Source organism: Musca domestica, unplaced genomic scaffold (assembly GCF_030504385.1).
Source record: "Musca domestica strain aabys unplaced genomic scaffold, Musca_domestica.polishedcontigs.V.1.1 34, whole genome shotgun sequence".
NCBI classification, from domain to species: Eukaryota; Metazoa; Arthropoda; class Insecta; order Diptera; family Muscidae; genus Musca; species Musca domestica.
The window spans coordinates 4,799,316-4,820,817 of NW_026712313.1; the positions used below are offsets into that span (position 1 = coordinate 4,799,316).

The following is a 21,502-nucleotide window of genomic DNA, read 5'->3' on the forward strand; positions in this document are numbered from 1 at the left end:
GCAGTATTTGAATGCCATTTAGTTTTGATTGGATTTAATTGAAACTAATAGGGACTGAATTAAAAAAACAGGAGAGAACTCTATTTACTACCCATTAATTACCATTAGAATGAGCACCGATTTCAATTTTAAACCATTTCGACCGGAAATTTAGACGCCCTCCTTTCTGGAAGATTTCTATCGACACTTTTTTTACTTGACCTTAGGTCTCTTAGGTCGATCTAGTGATGTCCGTCAGTCTGTGTGTCTTGCTGGCTAGCTGGTGCGCACGATAACTCACGAAGGGAGTATCCGATTTGATCCAAACTTGGTACATCGTAATATTATGGTCCAACTTAGATCGAGTTGGTAGATTGGCACTTCCCTCCTTCTGGTACCTCCCCCATAAAAATTTTAAAAGGAAAATATTTTACTGCACGAAGAGAGAAAACATAATCCGATTTTGCTCCAACCTTGGGAATCTTAATATTTGAATCAGTTCTAGGTCAGGTGCGAAAATGAACAAAACCGGTCCACTCCTCCCCCACAAAGGGTCAAAACATTTTATAATCATAACTCTTATAAAATGTGATGTAAGAGCCTGATTGTCTTCAAATTTCATACATCTCAGTATTTTTATTAACCCAAACTCTGGCGTTAAAATTCCTTCGGGTGCCTCTCCCACAAAAGGTCGAAATTTTCTGCAGGGAAAGATTCAAAATTTTGAATAATCATAACTCTTATAAAATGTGATGCAGGAGTCCGATTCTCTTCAAATTTCACACACCCCAATAATTTTATTAACACAAGGTCTGGTTTTAAGTTGGAATATATCGACCCACCCACTCCTTCTGATACCTCCCCCGCAAAAGATCGTAATTTTCAAAAAATATATTTTCTGCCCAGAAAGAGAACCGATAATCCGATTTTGCTTCAACTTTGTAAATCCAATTATTTGCGTAAGTGCTAGGTTAGGTGCGAAAATTTACAATATCGGTCTACTCTATCAAGTACCTCCCCCACATAGGGTCAAAATTTTGAATAATTACAACGCTTATAAAATGTGATGTAAGGGTCCGATTGTCTTCAAATTTCACACATTTCATTATTTCTACTAACACAAGATATGTTGCGAGAGTGGGACATATCGGTCTACTCCTTCTGGTACCTCCCCCACAAAGGCTCAAAATTTTAAATATCCATGAAGCTCATAAAACTCGAAATTAATAGTCGTTTCCATTCAGACTTGACACATCTCAATACTTCGATCAGCACAAGATCTGTTATAAATATGGTAGAGATCGGACCATTCCTTCTGGTACCTTCCCCACATAGGGTTCAAGATTTTGAAAAACAAAAACCGCACAAAGAAAGCGAAATGAGCATCCAATTCTCTTCAAATTTCACTCAAACAAACATTTTTGCTAACACAGGATTTGTTGTTATTCTTTTGAACTTGCTATGTCTAAATATTTCTCTTAACCAGGAACCTGAAATGAATATTGAATTTACGATTTCGCATATAATTGGATATAAATGTTCGATTTTCTTGTAATTTTTCCCATACCAATATTTTTATCTGTATTAGATGAAGTATATCAGGTAAAAAAGCAGTAAATTCGGGCGGACCAAACTTTTAATACCCTCCACCATTTGGAAGGAATTTGAACATTTAATTCGTTGAAAAATACTATTAAAAATCTAAAAATACCGAATATAGAGAGTCACCATAACATTGGGGTCTATACGAAGACGTGGAGCTACACAGCAAGTTTTGTCATAGGCCATTACAATATTCAAAGAGGAAACTTGAAGAAGTTCGGTGAATAATGTCGCAAAAACATCACAATACCGAATATAGAGGAGTTGCCGATATATGGGGGCTATACGAAGATCTGGACCTGCGTATACAATTTTCTATCATGGGCTGAAGTACCCGTTACAAACTGCAAATATGATATATGAAACTATTCCAGTGAATAATGTTGCAAAAATCATCAACATACCGACTGTAGGAAGGTGCCGATATATGGGGGCTATACGAAGATGTGGGCCTATATGCCGAATTTTCTGTCACAGGCTGCAGTAACCATTACGAACTTACATTACGAAATTTGAATCAATTCCGGTGAATAATGTGGCTGAAATCTTCAAAATACCGAATATAGGGAGGTACAGTTAAATGGGGCTGTACGAGGAGATGGACCTGCATAGACAATTTTCTAGCCTAGACTGTAGTTCCCATTACGAACTCTAAATACGAAATTTGAAACAACTCTGGTGAATAATATCGCCCAAATCATCAAAAAACCGAATATCGGGAAGTACAGTTTTATGGGGGATATGCCAAAACGTCGACCTGCACAGACAATTTTCTGTCTTAGGCTGTGGTATCCATTACGAATTTCATATACAAAATTTGAAACATTTCCGGTGACTAAAGTCGCTAAAATCATCAAAATTCTAAATATGGGGTGGTGACGTCATAGGCTTTAGCATCTATTACGAACACCAAATACGAAATTTAAAACAACTCCGGTGAATAATGTTCTTAAAATCGTGAAAATATCGAATATCGGGAGGTGCTGTTGTATGTGGGCTATTCGAACCTATATAGACATTTCTCTTCCAGGGGATAAAGTGCATAGAAAGAACTTCTAGTATGGATTTTTGGATAATTCCATTGAAAAATGTGGATAAAATCATCAAAATGCCGAATATCGGGGACACCTTTGTATGGGGGCTATACGATATCGTGGTCCTATATAGGCAATTCTCTTTCAGGGGGTAAAGTAGTCACAGAGAACTCCTTGTGTGGATTTTTACAATATTCCATTAAAAAATGTGGCTAAATCATCAAAATACCGAATATGGGGAGGCACAGTTATATGGGGAATATACGATATCGTGTACCTATATAGACAATTATTTTTCAGGGGGTAAAATAGTCACGAAGAACTCCTTGTGTAGAATTTCAGTCAATTCTATTAAAAACAAGTAAAAAAACATTAAGTTCGGCCGGGCCAAACTTTTAATACCCTCCACCTTAGGGTAAAATAAACATTAGAAGAAATGTGGCAAAAACCATTAAAATGCCGATTATGGGGAGGTACCGTAATATGGGGTCTACACCAAAACGTGGACCTATAATTACAATGTTTCGCCACACGAACTAGGACCCATTATGGCCCACAAATACCAATTTTTAGACAAATCAGTGAAAAAATGTGGCAAAAACCATCAAAATACCGAATATCGGGAGGTATCTTTATATGGAGGCTATATCAAATAATGGACCCGTGCATGCAATGTTTCGCCACCGAAGCTGGAACCAATTATGACCAACAAATACCAAATTTCAGACAAATCCGTGAAAAAAATGTGGCAAAAATCATTAAATTACCGAATATCGGGAGGTCCCGTTATATGGGGGCTATACCAAAACGTGGACCTATAATTAAAATGTTTCGCCACACGAACTAGGACCCATTAGGACCCACAAATACCAATTTTTAGGCAAATCAGTGAAAAAATGTGGCAAAAACCATCAAAATACCAAATATCGGGAGGTACCGTTATATGAGGGCTATACCAAATCATGGACCCATACATGCAATGTTTCGCCACCGGAGCTGGAAGCCATTATGACCAACAAATACCGATTTTCAGACAAATCCGTGAAAAAATGTTGCAAAAATCATCAAATTACCGAATATCTGGAGGTACCGTTATATGGGGGCTATACCAAATTTTGGACCCATACATGCAATGTTTTGCCACACGCTCAGGGACCTGCTATGACATACAAATACCAATTTTAAGACAAATCCGTGAAAAAACGTGGCATAAATCATCAAAATACCGAATATCGGGAGGTACCGTTATATGGGGACTATACCAGAACGTGGACCGATATATCTGATTTTCAATACCAACCATCCTAGACACAATGCAAATAGCTCTGCTAAATTTTGGAGCTCTACGTCAAATAATGTGGGCTGTATCGTGATTTCAACAGACAGACAGACGGACAGACAGACAGACAGACAGACAGACAGACGGACATCGTTAAATCGACTTAGAATTTTATGCTGATTATGAATATATATATACTTTATGGGGTCTAAGACGAATATTTAAGGATGTTACAAACGGAATGACAAAGTTAATATACCCTCCTTTCCAAGGTGGAGGGTATAAAAATGTGGTTAAACTCACCAAAATACCGATTATGGGGGGTATCGGTATATGGGGGCTATACGATATCGTGGTCAGATCGGTGCAAATTTTAGCCTTATATGTTTATTCGTCTTGACTCAAGCGTGACAGACGCACAGGACAAAATTGTCTAACAATTTTACGCCGATGAAGAATATTTATACTTTGTTGGGTCTAAAATTATTATTTCGATGAGTTACAAACTGAATGAGGAATATAATATACCCTCCATACTATGTATCGTATGGTATGGTGGAGGGTATAAAAATTGTAAAATGATTAAAAATAACTTAGAAATCAAGGAAGTGCTTTCGTTTGGTGGGGTATTGATATAATTTGCCCGGATTTTCATGTTGTGGCTATATATCTGTCGGCAAAAATACCAGTATTTTCCAACATGTTACGGATTTCTCTTATCACCATGAAATGCTTTTGGTTTGGTTAATGTCTCTGTAATCGGAACATTATTCTTGTTTCCTTTTCGAAAGCTCATTATAATCCCATAAATTGCTTGTCCATTGTTCGGTTTTGGCCATTGTATGTGACCCATGATATGGCCATTTCCAAATTGACGTCACATTTCATTGTTACGTCACGGTGATGTGAATGTGGGTGTGTGTGTGTGTTTGGTTTTCTAATCAGTAGCAGCAGCAGCACCTGTAAAACACTGACACACACACAATAGACTTGGGTTGTGATGACCCAACTGACACAAAACGTATTGCCTATGAGTCATGGACAAGGTCACAGGTTCTTAAGCCGGTCGCAGGTCCTTCTCCCTGGCTATTCTTTGATTAGATTTAGGTTTTCTTTTATAGCAATTAATAATATGTTGAAATACATTGGCTCCCTTACCTATCCTTACACTTGGCCTGAACATTTTTTTTGGATAGAAGAGGTTTGTAATTGATCACATACTGAGTGAGATTTATCCTTCGGACTCTCCGTCTCTTTGTGTGTACTCTTCTCCCTGAGGCCCCAACATTTTCTTCATACCAAAACTGATTGGATTTAAGATTTGTAAGCATTTTCATCAAACCAGTAGCCAATTATACTTATCAATCATGCGAAGAAATTTTCAAAACACTTGAGCCCCATTCTCTGATTTTCTTTTCATTTATTATTTTTTTCTTTGGGGGAAAATTAATTTGAACATTAAAATAAAGAAATTGAATTTTTACATATAATTGCTTTTCTTCTTTTCTCTTTCTTCCCATTACTTAACAATTCTATATTCTGGAATCCTGAATTTTTCGTTGCTTGGATACTCACGTTCGTTGGCATCTTTAAACTCAATATAAAAATGCGGGATAAATAAAAAAACGAAACAACGGCAAATTGCAATTGGAAAAAAACAACAACACCACCAGGTCAGCTATAACGATATTTCCCCAGCGCACCGATGCCCGTCACGATTATCGCATCTGGAACTCACAGCTCATCTCGTATGCCGGCTACAAACAACCGGATGGCAAAATTATTGGCGACCCTTTGAATGCCGAATTTACGGAGGTAAGACTCGATATTGTTACAGTTATTTATTTTCATTTTCAATTCGTATTGTATTTTAATTTCTTAATGGTAATATTAACACCAATATGGCAAAAATGACTTTCTGGGACCAAAAAGGGTCTCAAATTAAAGTTTTAGTTAAAATATTAAAAAAAAAAATATGTATATCCTTGATTTTGATTTTTTTTCAAAATCACGGGAAATTCTTAGAATATTATGAAAGAAGGGCTAAAAATAGAAGACACATGTATCAGCGTAGAAATAAATATAGGATGTAGAAGACCCATGCATCGACGTTTTGACAGCACAGGGTGAGATGAAAAAACTGTAATCAACTTCAGACTGCTGTCATTTCCAAGCCACTTGTCCGACAGCTGTTAAAATTATTCCATTGACAGCTCATTATATTCTTTACAAGAGTACAAAAGCATTTTGGTGAGAATTTTCCAGAAAAAAAAATTATTCGTGATGGAATTCAAGCGTGATAGTGTGATTTCTTTCTATTTGGCTGGAAAACCACAAGTGGCTATCGTTAGAGCACTCCAGCATTTAAATGTGAATAAATCTTTTGTGACTCGTACCATCGCTCGTTACCGTGATACTGGTGGCGTAGCCCGACGTCAAGGAAGTGGACGGAAGAAAACAGCAACATCAGCAAAAATAGTTCAAAAAGTAAAGAAGCGACTTGATCGAAACCCGCATTGCAGTGGCCGAAAATGGCTGAACATATCGCAATATTCCATTCGGTAAATATTGAAAAATAAGATCGGGTTAAAGACATTGAAATTCCAAAAAGTGCAAGAATTTATACCGTAACAAAAAAAAATAGACTCAAAAGAGCTAAAGAGTTGCTTCGCTTGGCCTAAAGTGATGAACTGCCGAATTTGGTTTTCTCCGATGAGAAAAAAACATTCGTTGTCCAGCAGTTTGTAAACAAAAAGAGTTCAGCTGAAAATGTGCACCCTCGGTTGGCCACCAGAACTCAAGCGCCGTCAATGGTGATGGTGTGGGCCGCCATAACACCCGATGTTCGCTCTCCGCTCGTATTAATCGACCTTGGCATCAGAATAAATGCCGAATATTATCTCGAAAATATTCTGGAGGGTGTATTAATACCTTGGGCACGCAAACATTTTGGCCACAGACCTTGGACATTACAACAGGACTCAGCACCATCGCACAATGACCACCAAAATCTCCGGATACAAATCCGTTTGGACTATTGTGTCTGGAGTATTTTGGAAAGCAAGGTTGCCACTAAAAAATACCAAAGTGTCGATCATCTCAAGCAAGCGCTTCGCCGGGAATGGGCCAAAATACCGTAGAGCAACATTCGGGCAGCGTGTGCCGGTTTCATTGGCCGTTTGAAGGCCACGATTCGTGCCAAAGGTGACCAAACAAAAGTCATATGTTTGACCCGAGAACGAACCCTATTGCAATTGGAGATAATCGGTCAAAATGTAGATATAGCTCCCATATATATCTTCGTCCGATTTGCCTTTTATTGGTGCACAATTAAGCTTGGAAATATATACGTCAAATTTGATCGAAAGCGGTTCAGATATAGGTATATCTCCCATATATTTTGCTCATCCGATTTGATATTTTTGTCCTCCGCAGCCGGAATATGCACTCTGTAACAACGATGTTTAGGGAAATATATGAAATACATCTCAGAAATACCTTTTCCAAATTCTATCGAGATCGGTTCAGATTTGGATATAGCTCCCTTATATATATCTTCGTCCGATTTGCCTTCTATTGCGCACCAAACGTGTAATATTATGTCAAATGGGATGGAATTTGGCACATACGACCAAATTGAGCCTAGAAACAAGTATGTCAAATTTGGTGAAAATCGGTTCAGATATAGCTATAGTTCCTCTATACAGTATTCATCCGATTTGCTATAATTTTTATCTTTTATATGAAGCTCTACAAAATATCCGAAGGGGAGTAGGGTATCATAAAGTCAGCCCGCCCGACTTTTAGTATTTCTTTACAGTTTTTTAAATATGGATAAAACCACCCTTTAAACGGGATCGTAGCAAGTCAAAATATTCCACAAAATTATTTGTCATGAAATTCTACTACAGGTCTTAGATGTATACCCCCAAAATGTTGACGCTTTTTGTATAGAATAATCGACTTGTTTTGCAAGTTATGGCAGATATAAGTATTGAAAATTGTGGCCCGATTTGTTTCGCAAGTTATGACAGATATAAGTATTGGAAATTGTGGCCCTTTGTGGGTGAGGTACCAGAAGGGCAGATATATATCATCTTCACAACAGATCTTGCGTCGGATGCTTTTTTTCGGATTTTATGATCCTTTGGGTTGTATATTTGGATGTGTGAAAATTGGGAGTTCGATCCTTATTCGCTTTCTTCGAGCGTTTTATTTTTTAAAACCTTGAATCCAATGTGTGGATGGCACCAAAAGAAATGGTCCGATCTCTACCATCTTTATACCAGAGTTTGTGTTGATGAAAATTTTGATGCTAATTTCGCGTTTTATGAGCTTCATAGATATTCAAAATGTTGACCCTTTTGTGGGGGAGGTACCAGTAGGAGTAGGCCGATATATCACATCTTTACACCAGACCTTTGGTTAATAAAAATATTGTGATGAGTTTAATTTGAAGAGAATCGCATGCTAATTTCAAATTTTATGATCGTGTTGGTTATTCAAAACTTTGACCCTTTATGGGGGGGATACCAGAGGGAATGGTCCGATCTCCACTATCTTTATAACAGATCTTGTGTTGATAAAAATTTAAATGGTATCGGATGTTAATTTCGTGTTTTATAAACTTCATAGATATTCACAATTTCGAACCTTTGTGGGGGAGATACCAGAAGGAATGGACCGATATATTCCATCTTCACATTAGATTTTAGATTAATGAAAATATTGTGATTTGTGTAATTTGAGGCCAATCGGACACTTACATCACATTTTATAAGAGATATAATTATTCAAAATTTTTACCCTTTGTGGGGGAGGTACTTGATATAGTGGATCGATATTGTCCATTTTCGCGCCTGACCTAGAACTGATGAAAATATTAAGATTTATTTTAAGATTTCTATGAATTTTAGGTAGTAAATAGGCTTCTAAACACCCCTAACTCAAAGTGACCCCCCCGACCAACACAAGGGTCAATAACAATTAAATTTTTAACAACTCCGGCTACAACGCAAAAAACACGTGCAAAATTCGATACCAAAGCAAAAAAGGTTAAATGACTCAATATGCTCGCACACGTTCTTATCCGTTTTCACATTTTTCACAATTTTTACTTTTTTTTGCCTTCGAAACGTAAAAGATATTTACCGTAAACGGCTGCTACTTGCATTCCGAACTGCGTGTGGCTGTAGCAGCAGTAGCATCATTCAGATAGTGTGAATAATTAATGCAAGATAAATGAGTTTGCCTTGGGTTCAAATTACTCATTTAATTTAATTGACATACGATAGATAGTCAATCGGAAACAACGTGTTGGGTGGAGGATGGAGTGAAGTAAAGAAATTTAAATTTGCATAAGAAAATTGTAAGAAAAAATTATTATTTTTTTTGTCAACTATTTTTGGAAAAGTCAATTTAACAAAAAAAGTTTTTTTCTTTAAACGGATGTGACATAATTTTATTTAATTGGAAATGTATTCGTTGTATTCAATGACTTCCTTAGTCGGGGATTTTTAATAATTTTTTTATATAACCTTTCTAAAACTTGATTTTTTTTTCAAAATATTTTTCAATGACTTTGTGAATTGTGTTTTTTTTTTTTTTTTGAAAAATATTTTTGAGGATGTTATGCAGGGTGGATATTTTAAAAGATATTGAATATATTTAAAAATATATCTGAAACTTGGACTTTGAAAAATATTTTTTGAAAAGTAAATTTTTAAAAAATATAAGCTTCTTGAGATCTGCCTTCAAGTGAATTTTTTAAAAATATTTTTTCAAGAGCTGTTTTGAACTTTCTGAAATAGATATTTTTATTTCAAGGACTATCTGAAGTGTTATTAAAAAAATATTTTTTCTATTAGAAACTTTTTTTTTTTTTTGGAGAAATATTTTATTTCTACAGTCATAGGTATAATGCAACGTTATTTTTTGAGCAATATTGTCTAAAAGACCATCTGCAATTGGGCTTCTTTAAATTGTTTAAAGAATATTTTCGAAGGTCTATACAGAGTCTTGCATTTTTTAAGGAATGTGTTTGTTTGGACTATTTGAAAGGTGGGGGTTTTAAAAAATATTATTTCTAAAACGTGGATTTTTTTTAAATTTCTTTCAAAGGTTTTCTGGATGTGAATTTTTTTAAGAATTTTTTTTGGGTTTTTAAAGTATTTTGCTTTTAATGAATATTTTTCTAGGGCTTTTAAATTAAATCAGGTTATATAATTTAAATATATTTTTTTAATTCTAAGAAATTTGAAAAGAGAATCAGCTAAAATTGTTAATTTTTTTATACCCTCCACCATAGTATGGAGGGTATATTAAGTTTGTTATTCCGTTTGTAACATCTCCAAATACACATTTTAGACCCCACAAAGTATATATATTCTTGATCAGCATAAAATTCTATGTCGTCTGACCGTCTGTGGAAATCACTCTAGCTTCCGAACGAATTGAAGTAAATTGATAAAATTTTGCTCAAATGTATGTTATGTCTGCAGGACTTTTGGTATTGAAAATGGGCCAAAACGTGGACTTACGTTTTGGTATAGTCCCCATATAACGGTACCTCCCGATATTCGGTATTTTGATGATTTTAGCGAATTTATTCACCGGAATTGTTTCAATTTTGATATTTGAAGTTCGTAATGGATACTACACCCTACGACAGAAAATTGTCTGTGCAGGTCCACGTCTTCGTATAGCCCCCATATACCGGTTCTTCCCGATATTCGGTATTTCAATGATTTTATGGACATTTTTCACCAGAATTGTTTCAAAATTTGGTGTTTGAAGTTCGTAATGGATACTACAGCCCAAGACAGAAAATTATCTGTGCAGGTCCACGTCTTCCTATAGCCCCAATATAACGGTACCTCCCGATATTCGGTATTTTTTTTAATGATTTTAGCGACATTATTCACCGGAATTGTTTCAAATATTTACGTAGTATTTACAAAAAAAAAAAAAACATATTTTTTTTTTTGTTTATTTTAAATACTTTTTTTCGAATATTCTAGAACGTAAATTTTTAAAACAAAAATTTTTTACATAATGTTGAATTACCATGTCTCTTTGAATAATTGTCAAACTCTGCACACCCCCACAGCTTGAAGAACAAAGCGCTCATAAAATGCGAAATAAACATCCGATACTCTTCAAATTTCACACGTCCCAATAATTCTCCTAACTATGTCTAGTTAGAAAATCATGGATATCGACCTATCCTTTCTGGTACCTCCCCCACAAAGGGTCGCAATTTTCAATACTTACATCTCTCAAATCCTGCGAAACAAGTTCGAGATTCCTTTCAAACTAGGTATATTCAAATATTTTTCTCTATCATAGATCTAATGTTAATATAGAATTTATCGGTCCATTCCTTCTCCACAAATTTCTGCAAATGTTACACATACCAATATTTTTCTAAGTATTGAATGAAGCGGAATACTTCTGTCCACTGGTACCCTGCGCACCCTTCAACATTTTGCAAGAAATAAAGTGAAGGCAGTAGATGATATTGTCCAAATTTTGCACATTATAATATTTGACCCACTTCTTCGGAAACTTACCCTATGAAGCGCTAACAGTGTAAATAATCGCAACGCAAGTCAAAATATATTTCCATAAACGAACATAGAAGAAAATTTGAAATTTTAAAAATAATTGTTCCTGAATACGTGAGTTTTTGAAAACGGGAATTTTTGGAAAATATTTTTTCAAATTTTTTGTTCTAAATATTATATTTGAAAAAGTGTTTTTTTTTTATTTTTTTTTTTACATAAATGTGATTTTTGTTAAAAATCAGTAAAGTGGGCTTCTTATATATATTTTGGAAGATTAAACATTTAGGAACGTTAATTTTTTCAAATTAGTTTATGAAACCTTTTGGAAAATATTTTTTGGAATTTTTAAAGAACGTGAATTTTTTTAAATAAATCTATTTTATTTTTCTTTAACTTCAATTTCATCTCTCCATAATTTTTACTTTCCTTCTCATGTACTAACATTTCCTTCTGTTTCTCTATTTATTCTTCAGGTTTGCCTTAAACTCGGTTGGAAAGGCAAAGGCACCGAATGGGACATTTTGCCGCTGGTCGTCTCAGCCAATGGTCATGATCCAGACTATTTCGATTATCCACCGGAATTAATTTTGGAAGTTCCATTAAGTCATCCAAAGTAAGTTGGTAACAGTATTGGTTAACAGACACACACACAATCACACACACACACACACACACATATACAGAATATATGTAGGTTATCAAATATCTAAAGACAAGACAAATCACTATGAGAACACATGCACACACAAGATGTGTGTGTGTGTGTGAGTTCATCCAAGATTATTGTGGAGATATTACTAATACTACAGGTGTTTGGTCTAAGAAAGTGTCAGTTGGATATCTGTCGCCCTCTTTGGCCGGCATTCGTGTGTCACTTAGTTGTGCCAGATGTTTGGCATTTGAATGGTTTCAATTCGATTTTTATTGAATTTTGTGGTTTGCAGAAGATATTACAGGACACGATGGCAGAAAACTATTATGAGATTGTGTGTGTGGGTAAGAGGGGAACGGAAGATGGGGAATGGGGGATGTAGGAACACACAGAAATAGGTATTAGTAGTTTTATTATAAAAAGAACATGAGATTAAATTTTTGGAGAATTTAAAATAACCAAAAAAAAAAAAAAAAAAATAATAAAAAATTACATTCATACAGTAGGGGTCATAAGTGCGCAAACCAAAATGTGAGTGATTCTACAAAAATTATACTTCTGCAGTAACAAGAAATAATATGTGCCTATAAAATATCTCCAGGCCTTCAGGTTTATAAAAGACGATAGAAAATACTTCCAGACTATAAAAGAAGACCTCCTCCAGGTCTCCTATAGAAGAAGACCTGCTCCCGGCCTTCTATAGAAGAAGACCTACTCCCGGTCTTCTATAGAAGAAGACCTACTCCCGGTCTTCTATAGAAGAAGACCTACTCCCGGTCTTCTATAGAAGAAGACCTCCTCCAGGTCTTCTATAGGAGAAGACCTCCTCCGGGTCTTCTACAGAAGAAGACCTCCTCCGGGTCTTCTATAGAAGAAGACCTCCTCCAGGTCTTCCAAAGAAGAAGACCTCCTCCAGGTCTTCCAAAGAAGAAGACCTCCTCCAGGTCTTCTATCGAAGAAGACCTCCTTCAAGGCTTCTATCGAAGAAGACCTCCTCCAGGTCTTCTATCGAAGAAGACCTACTCCAGGTCTTCTATAGAAGAAGACCTACTCCTACTCTATAGAAGAAGACCTACTCCAGACCTCTTCCAGGTCTTCTATAGAAGAAGACCTCCTCCAGGTCTTCTATAGAAGAAGACCTCCTCCAGGTCTTCTATAGGAGAAGACTTCCTCCAGGTCTTCTATAGAAGAAACCTCCTCCAGGTCTTCTATAGAAGAAGACCTTCTCCAGGTCTTCCATAGACGAAGACCTTCTCCAGGTCATCTTTAGATAAAGACCTCCTCCAGGTCTTCTATATAAGAAGACCTCCTCCAGGTCTTCTATAGAAGAAGACCTCCTCCAGGTCTTCTATAGAAGAAGACCTCCTCCAGGTCTTCTATAGAAGAAGACCTCCTCCAGGTCTTCTATAGAAGACGATCTCCTCCAGGTCATCTATAGAAGAAGACCTCCTCCAGGTCTTCTATAGAAGAAGAACTCCTGGTCTGCTATATAAGAAGACCTCCTCCGGGTCTTCTATAGAAGAAGACCACCTGGTCTTATATAGGAGAATTCCACAAGGTCTTATATAGGAGAATTCCACAAGGTCTTCTATGGAAAAAGACCTCCTAGGGTCTTTTATGCAAGAAAATCACCAGGTCTTCTGTGGAAGAACCTTTAGGTCTCCTGGTCTTCTTCAATTCAGAGGACCATCAGGTCTTCTAAGGAAGAAGTTCCCTAGATCTTCTATTGAGTATCTCTTCAATTTTTTCGTATAACCCCTTCCCATGGATTATCTCATACAAATATTTAAAATTGCAATTCTGTTTAAATCTGTATGCATGTATGTAGTTCCGTTATATTTGCCAAAGTAAATGAATTTTGATTGTATTAGAAATTGATACCTTTTGATCGTTTACTTTTTCCATTACTGGCGTTATGTGGAGCACCTTTGGCCATTTGTGTTTTTTTTTTTCTTTATTCCTAGCCAATTTTCCTTTCGGCAATGTTCTTTCTTTTATTTGCTTGCATATCTAAATGCCGTCGTCATCTGCTAACATTTTCAATTATGGATATATGCAAAAAATTGGAGGAGAAAGAAATTAATATTTTTCTGCAGTTATGCTTTTAGTTTAACATTCAATTTCATATTCCAGAGATACTTGGTTTGGTTATGAAATTGTTTGGAATATTTATTCAGTACTTTATTAGGTTTTTTTGATGGTGGTGCTGGTGGAATATCAAACATTGGACACGAGGAAAGGTTGAAATTACAATTTTGTCTGGCAAATGGTATTAGGAAAAAGTGAAACACTAACGTTGTTAGCTGTATAAAATGTTATTGGTTGCCTGGATTATCTGCAAAGATCTCAGAAGTTCTTTAGCTCTGTTTTTGTGGAAATAAGACATCCTCTTGTATTTTTTTTTTTTAGAAAAAATTATAAGGTCAGACCTTGTCTTTTTTGATACAGACAAGTTGTTTTGGAGTTATGATCGGCTAGGCGGAAAGTTGCATTTTATTTAGTTAGCACCCAAATAGCAAAAGTACAGTCAATTCGGAGGGACATTTTTGCTTAAACTTTCAATATTCGTCAAAACATCGTCTAAGAACTTGATAAAACTTAATTTGGAAAATTCAACTGAAACCTTCAAAACCTTCTTTAAATCGGGTGAACCGTTATATAAGATCGATACCAAAATGCTGGACTTATTCCCTGTCCTTAACTCTCCTCTCAGGCGTGTTTATTGGCTTCAATTGCTTGATCAGGATTTTTTTTCTATTTTTGGTTCATTTGAACCCCTAAATTATTTGCGATCATCTCCAAAAGTAAGAGTCTCCTCTGTATCTCTAAATTTAAACCATCTATATGATTTGCTTGTCTACGATATTTGGCTATATTCGTCAACGAAATCAGCATAAAAAAGCCAAAAGTTCGTCTATTGTGTATTTCGGATATCGCCTGTAAGTAATGTTGGTATTTTTTCACACAAAAGTAGTGGTCCATTCTACCCGCGGTCTTAAATTCGAACTTCATGCAAGATTTCGTGTCCTTTGGTTTCTATTTGTCACTTTTATAACGGATGCAAAATCAGGAACATTTTTAGTTGTTGGTCCATTTCAACCCCTAAATATATTGCGGACATCTTTGAAAACAATAGGCCTAGCCCTTCTGAGCCTTACCCTACCCTTGTGAAAATTGTCGTGATAATCGGACGTTAAGGGCAATCTGTATATAATAACCCCAACCTGTGTTGTAAGGTGAAAAATATTACAAAATGTACACTTCAATATTATAAGTCAAATTGAAAAAATCGCATGCGATAAAAAATATGAAAAAATAAAAAAATGTCACAAAATACTACAAAATCTATATTAACATCATTATTGGCATATTTTTCTGCGATTTTTTTAGATTTTATACTTTTATGCCAAGAGGGCATTCTGAATTGACAAAATTTGTCAAAATCGTTCCAGCCATTCTTGAGATATAAGCATTCTAGCTAACATCCCCTTCCTTTGTTTATAAACATTGTATATATTTCGCTATATATATGCGATATATTTACTATTATATATAGTACAAATTTCTAAAACTACTTGTGTGTATACCTTCTTCCTAAATTAGATTTTTTATACGAAATTTTAAATGTTACTAAATGGTACCGAATTTTGTGAGTTTTAGTACATTTGTTACACTAATTGTTGGAATCTCCAAAAACTCTTTCGTTTCTCTATCCTACACAATATCAAAGACTCTCATTCCAAATTTGAGATTTACAGTCATATTCCTTCCCCAAATACCAATTTTAGTACTTTTTGTACTTTTTTAATAGATTTTTTCAATCCACCTCTTTATCTTAACCCAAAATCATAACATGTGACCCTAATACGAATTTCAGATTTCCAACACTATTCCTTTCTCATATACTAAATTTAGTACAATTTATTACTCTTGGTACTTTTTTTAGTAAAAATGTCCAAAACGATTGAATCTTAACCCTACAAAGTAAAAAAGACCCCAATACTAACATTTCAAAATTCCATCTGTCCACTGAAAACCAATTTTACCATTTAGTACTTTTCGTGTATTTTAATACATGTCTTCAAACCAGTTTCATTACATAACCCAACATAACAACAACTGACCCTAATAACAAATTTCAGATTTCCAAATCTATCCCTATCTCATATTTCAAAATATAGTAAAATTTAGTTCTCTTATTACTTTTTTCGTACATATTTTCAAAACCTTCAAATATCAACCTTACAAACTAACTGCAACCCCAATATCAAAATTTTAAAATTCCAACTTCATCCGTTAACCTAAACCTAAATTTTACCAAATTTAGTGCCACTTATATCAACCCCACTTAACAAACTTGATTTTCATACCGAATTTCCGAATTCTATTCATTCACATAATACCAAATGGTGCCAAAATTAGGGCATTTTAGAACTTTTAGTACACTTATTGTTTGAATTTCCAACAACCCTTCGCTTTGTCTATCCTAACAACATGAAAGCCCAAATTTTAGATTTTCAATTTTTCCGTCCCAAAATTGAGTACAATTTAGTGCACATTTTACATGCAGTACACTTTCCATAAAACACCTCTTTATTTTAGCTCTATTCGTTTACATAATACCAAATGGTATTGAATATATTGATTCTTAGTAATTTTCTTACATTTAAAGTTCGAAATTTTAAAAAACTGGTTGGTTCGTCTATCCTACAAAACATCAACGACTCTCATTCCAAATTTCGGATTTCCAGCTTTGGTATCCTAAATACCACATTTAGTGCCAATTGGTACCTTTCGTAGGTATTTCAAAATCCACATCCATATATCAACACTGCGGCGCAAAAAAAATGTTTCTAATTCCAAATTTAAGATTTCCATTCAGTACTTGTTGAATAATTGCAGTACGTATTTTGACCTGATCCTCTTTATTTAAACCCTAAACACCAGCAGTGACACAATACCAACATTTTAAAGTGCCATCCGTTCAAACAAATTGTAACAAATGTGGTACCATTTGGTACAGTTCTTCCAGTCAACCCCACTTCCCAACCCTGGCCAAATTTTAACATTTTACCTCTATCCCATGGTAAAAATAAGGTTAAGTCGTTTCGAATAAGCATTTCCATCTCCGCATTTTTTGTAATTTACCTTGTTAACGTTCACTGCCTCGATAACAGTTTTCAATGAATAGTTTCAAATAAATTATTTAAAATATATATATAAACAGATGATTGCATGACTTCACCTTCTGCAATGCTCTATTCGTTCACATATTTGGAAATTGTACCCAATTTATTACTTTTTAATTCTTTTCGTACAGTTATTGTACGAATTTCTAAAAAAATCGGTTCGTCTATCATACCCAACATAAAAGATCCTTATTCCAAATTTGAAATTTCTAGTCATACTCATTCCCGGATTTTTTAAATTTTTTTTTTACAGAGGTAGGTATCTGATTCGGGTTAGAACGGGTTAGACCCGCATCTACAAAACCAATATGGATAATATATATCGATGGTCACATAGGGTACAGTTCGTAGGATATATCAAAACTAAATATCTTTTGGACCCGGATCTTTTAAAAAAAGTCCCCCAAAAACTCGAAAAAGGCCCCACTTTGGGAGTCCACGAAATATATATGCCAAATTATAGTTGACACTATCACCATTCCAAAATGCTACAATATATGTTTTTATCTTTTTTGGATCCAAAGATATGGGTCTTATGGGACTCGGACAGCCCGATTCTGTTCAGCACATAGGAGCATGGGTTTTGTAAATTTGAAGCTATTTAAGGTAGTAGGCCTTCGGCCGGGGCTTGAGCTTTTTGCCCTGGGTATGTCCAACACCGACGACCCGAATAAAGTCTTTCCAAATTTGATTTTTCATATAAGTAGGAGGTCTTTGGTCGGGGCTTGAGATTTTCTACACTGGCCATGTCCAACAGCGGCACGCGAAGTAATGTTTTTATACTGGAAACATAACATCATTGTATGAGTGAAATCGGGCCGACCTGGTTCAAAGACAAATTTTTTGGATCCAGGAATGATAATAAAACAGTTGGTAGAATTTTGGAAAGGTTACAGTGTCAACTATAATTTGGCATATATATTTCGTGAGCTTCAAAATGGGTACCTTTCCATTTTTTGGGGGATTTTTTAAAAAATCCGAGTTCAAAAAGCCGTTAATTTTGATATAACTCCCGAACCCCTTCAAATAACCCCATCATGTGACCATTTGGATAGAATAGGTATTTTCATAAGTTTTTAAATGATTTATATATTATGCATAAAGGTTATGTATGTAGGTCCCGGGATAACCCGGTTCTTGGACCCGAATATTTGAGTCAAATATCCGGATATCCGGGTTCGGCCAAAAAAAAATAATTTCCCGAAATCAGGTTACAAATACCTACCTCTGGTAAAAATTTCAAAAAAATCCGAGTTTTTACTTAACTAAAGTTAAGCCTATTGATAGATAGATAGTTATTTGCTGGCTTTTTCTTAAAAACCAAAAGGATTGGGGTGACCGAGTCAACCTTAAACTCCAGAAAAAAATTCAGAAAAATCACCTTTACTCTTTTTCATATTAATTTTTTCCACTTCCAATTTCACTCGTTTCTGACCTAACCTAATTACTCCCCAACCTTCCAAAGAAAATCCCATTCCTTGTATTCAAATGTTTCAAAGATCCATATCTCTGGATCCGGGAAAGATAATAAAACATATTGTAGCATTTTAGAAACATTACAGTGTCAGCTATATATATGGGATCTTTTCCGACTTTTGGGGATTTTTTTTTTTGTAAAAATACGCGTCCAAAAAGCCTTTAATTTTGATATAAATCCCGAAACGCCTCACATATCCCTATCATGTGACCACTTGGCTATGATGGGTATTTTCATAAGCTTTCAAATGATTTATATATTATGCAAAAAGGTTTTGTAAGTCAAATATCCGGATACCCGGGTTCGGCCGCAAGAAAAAAAATAATTTTCCAACATCAGGGTAAAAATACCTACCTTTGGTAAATATTGCCCAAAAATTCCAGAGTTTTTACTAAACTTATGTTATGTTAGATAGATAGTTATTGGCTGGCTTTTTCATAAAAAACCAAAAGGATTGGGGTGACTGAGTCAACCTAAAACTCCAGAAAAAATTTAGAAAAATCACCTTTACTCTTTCTCATATTAATTTTCAATTTCACTCGTTTCTGACCTAACCTAATTATTCCCCAACTTTCCAAAGAAAATCCCATCCTTTGTATTCAAATGTTTTAACATTTGTTTTAAATGCCATGTTTTTTTTCTTTTTTGGAAAAAGAACAAAGATTGATGACTTTATCCTTGTCATCCCAACTCAAAGTGAATGACACCTTTCAAGGCTAACAATTTAACTTCAATTATGAAAAACAAATACATCGACAACGAAAAAAAAAAAAAAAATTAAATAAAAAAGGATAATTTGACAACATTTAAAAACCATTAACAATGGCACGGAATATAAAACTAACATAAAATTTATGGCCAGCTAAAAAATTGAATTTTCAATTCCATTATTTAATAACGAGCATAAAATTGAATTTCAAATCATTTGGCTAACTGATTTCCTTGCCATTTTGGGGTATTTCAATGCGGACGGAAGCTCCCTATTGTTGTTGTTGCTGCTGCCGCTGGTTTTTCACATATTTCAATTTTTGCATTTTTCACTTTTCAGATTCGAATGGTTCGGTGAAATGGGTCTGCGCTGGTATGCCCTGCCCGCTGTCTCCGGAATGCTGTTCGATGTTGGTGGCATTCAATTTACGGCAACCGCATTCAGTGGTTGGTACATGTCCACCGAGATTGGCTGTCGGAATTTGTGCGATGTAAATCGGCGAAATATTTTGGAGGTAAGTAGCCAGAGGGGGAAAGGGGGAGGGTAACGGCTATTGATATTTGTCCTGCCATGCAGAGCATAAAAATTGCTGGCCATTATGATGATCATTGTTTACATGAAGGACTTGACTCCATTACCAGTTGATTAACAAGCATTTAGGGAATTTGTTTTTGTTGGGGATTCGACTGAATTGGAATCATATTTCATGGTGGCTTAGAACCGCCGTACTGGGATGATGAATTGCCTGAGTGTTTGTTCTGCAGTTCTTTTTTCAATTTATCTTCTTTGTTTTTTTCACTTTCTGTACAGACTGTGGCATTGAAAATGAATTTGGATACCCGCACGCCAACCTCTCTGTGGAAGGACAAGGCCTTGGTGGAAGTCAACATCGCTGTGCTGCACTCGTTCCAGAGTCGTAATGTGACCATTGTGGACCATCACACGGCCAGTGAGAGTTTCATGAAACACTTTGAAAATGAATCGAAATTGCGGTAAGTCGATGATGGTACTTCGCCCCATAAGTCCCATAAGTCTTTTGTTTTTACTTATTCAAGTTGTGTAAGGAATGACAGCGAGAAAGGGGGAAGTGAGGAGGAAAGAAAGAAATAACATTGGTTTATTGTTAAGGGACATATTGATTTTTATATGGCAAGCATAATTTGTCTTAGCCTGTTGCGGATGTTTAAAGGATATATAACAGGGGAGTGATAGAAGGACGGATTTATTAAGGACCCAAGGAATTCAAGTGGGAATTTTTAAACAATTTTTTTCGAGGACCAATAAACGTGGAGTTTAAAGAATATTTTTTCAAGGACCTCCTGAGACATAAACGTGGATTTTTAAAGCATTTTTGTTCAATGACCTCCTGAGCAATAAACGTGGATTTTTAAAGAATATTTTTTCAAGGACCTCCTGAGCAATAAACGTGGATTTTTAAAGAATATTTGTTCAAGGACCTCCTGAGCAATAAACGTGGATTTTTAAAGAATATTTGTTCAAGGACCTCCTGAGCAATAAACGTGGATTTTTAAAGAATATTTTTTCAAGGACCTCCTGAGCAATAAACGTGGATTTTAAAGAATATTTTTTCAAGGACCTCCTGAGCAATAAACGTGGATTTTTAAAGAATATTTTTTCAAGGACCAATAAACGTGGATTTTTAAAGAATATTTTTTCAAGGACCTCCTGAGCAATAAACGTGGATTTTTAAAGAATATTTTTTCAAGGACCTCCTGAGCAATAAACGTGGATTTTTAAAGAATATTTTTCAAGGACCTCCTGAGCAATAAACGTGGATTTTTAAAGAATATTTTTTCAAGGACAATAACGTGGATTTTTTAAAGAATATTTTTTCAAGACCAATAAACGTGGATTTTTAAAGAATATTTTTTCAAGGACCAATAAACGTGGATTTTTAAAGAATATTTTTTCAAGGACCAATAACGTGGATTTTTAAAGAATATTTTTTCAAGGACCAATAAACGTGGATTTTTAAGAATATTTTTTCAAGGACCA

At 35.2% G+C, this 21,502-nt stretch overlaps 1 protein-coding gene across 1 annotated transcript in view; it reads left to right on the forward strand.

The window, feature by feature from the left end:
* LOC101891936 (nitric oxide synthase) overlaps positions 1–21,502 on the forward strand; it is a 143,333-nt gene that overhangs the window by 59,325 nt on the left and 62,506 nt on the right. The window contains exons 6-9 of the mRNA XM_059125611.1: positions 5,568–5,709; positions 11,933–12,072; positions 19,826–20,000; positions 20,297–20,478. Of these exons, the coding sequence (XP_058981594.1) occupies positions 5,568–5,709; positions 11,933–12,072; positions 19,826–20,000; positions 20,297–20,478 (639 nt within the window). The remainder of the gene's footprint in view (positions 1–5,567; positions 5,710–11,932; positions 12,073–19,825; positions 20,001–20,296; positions 20,479–21,502) is intronic.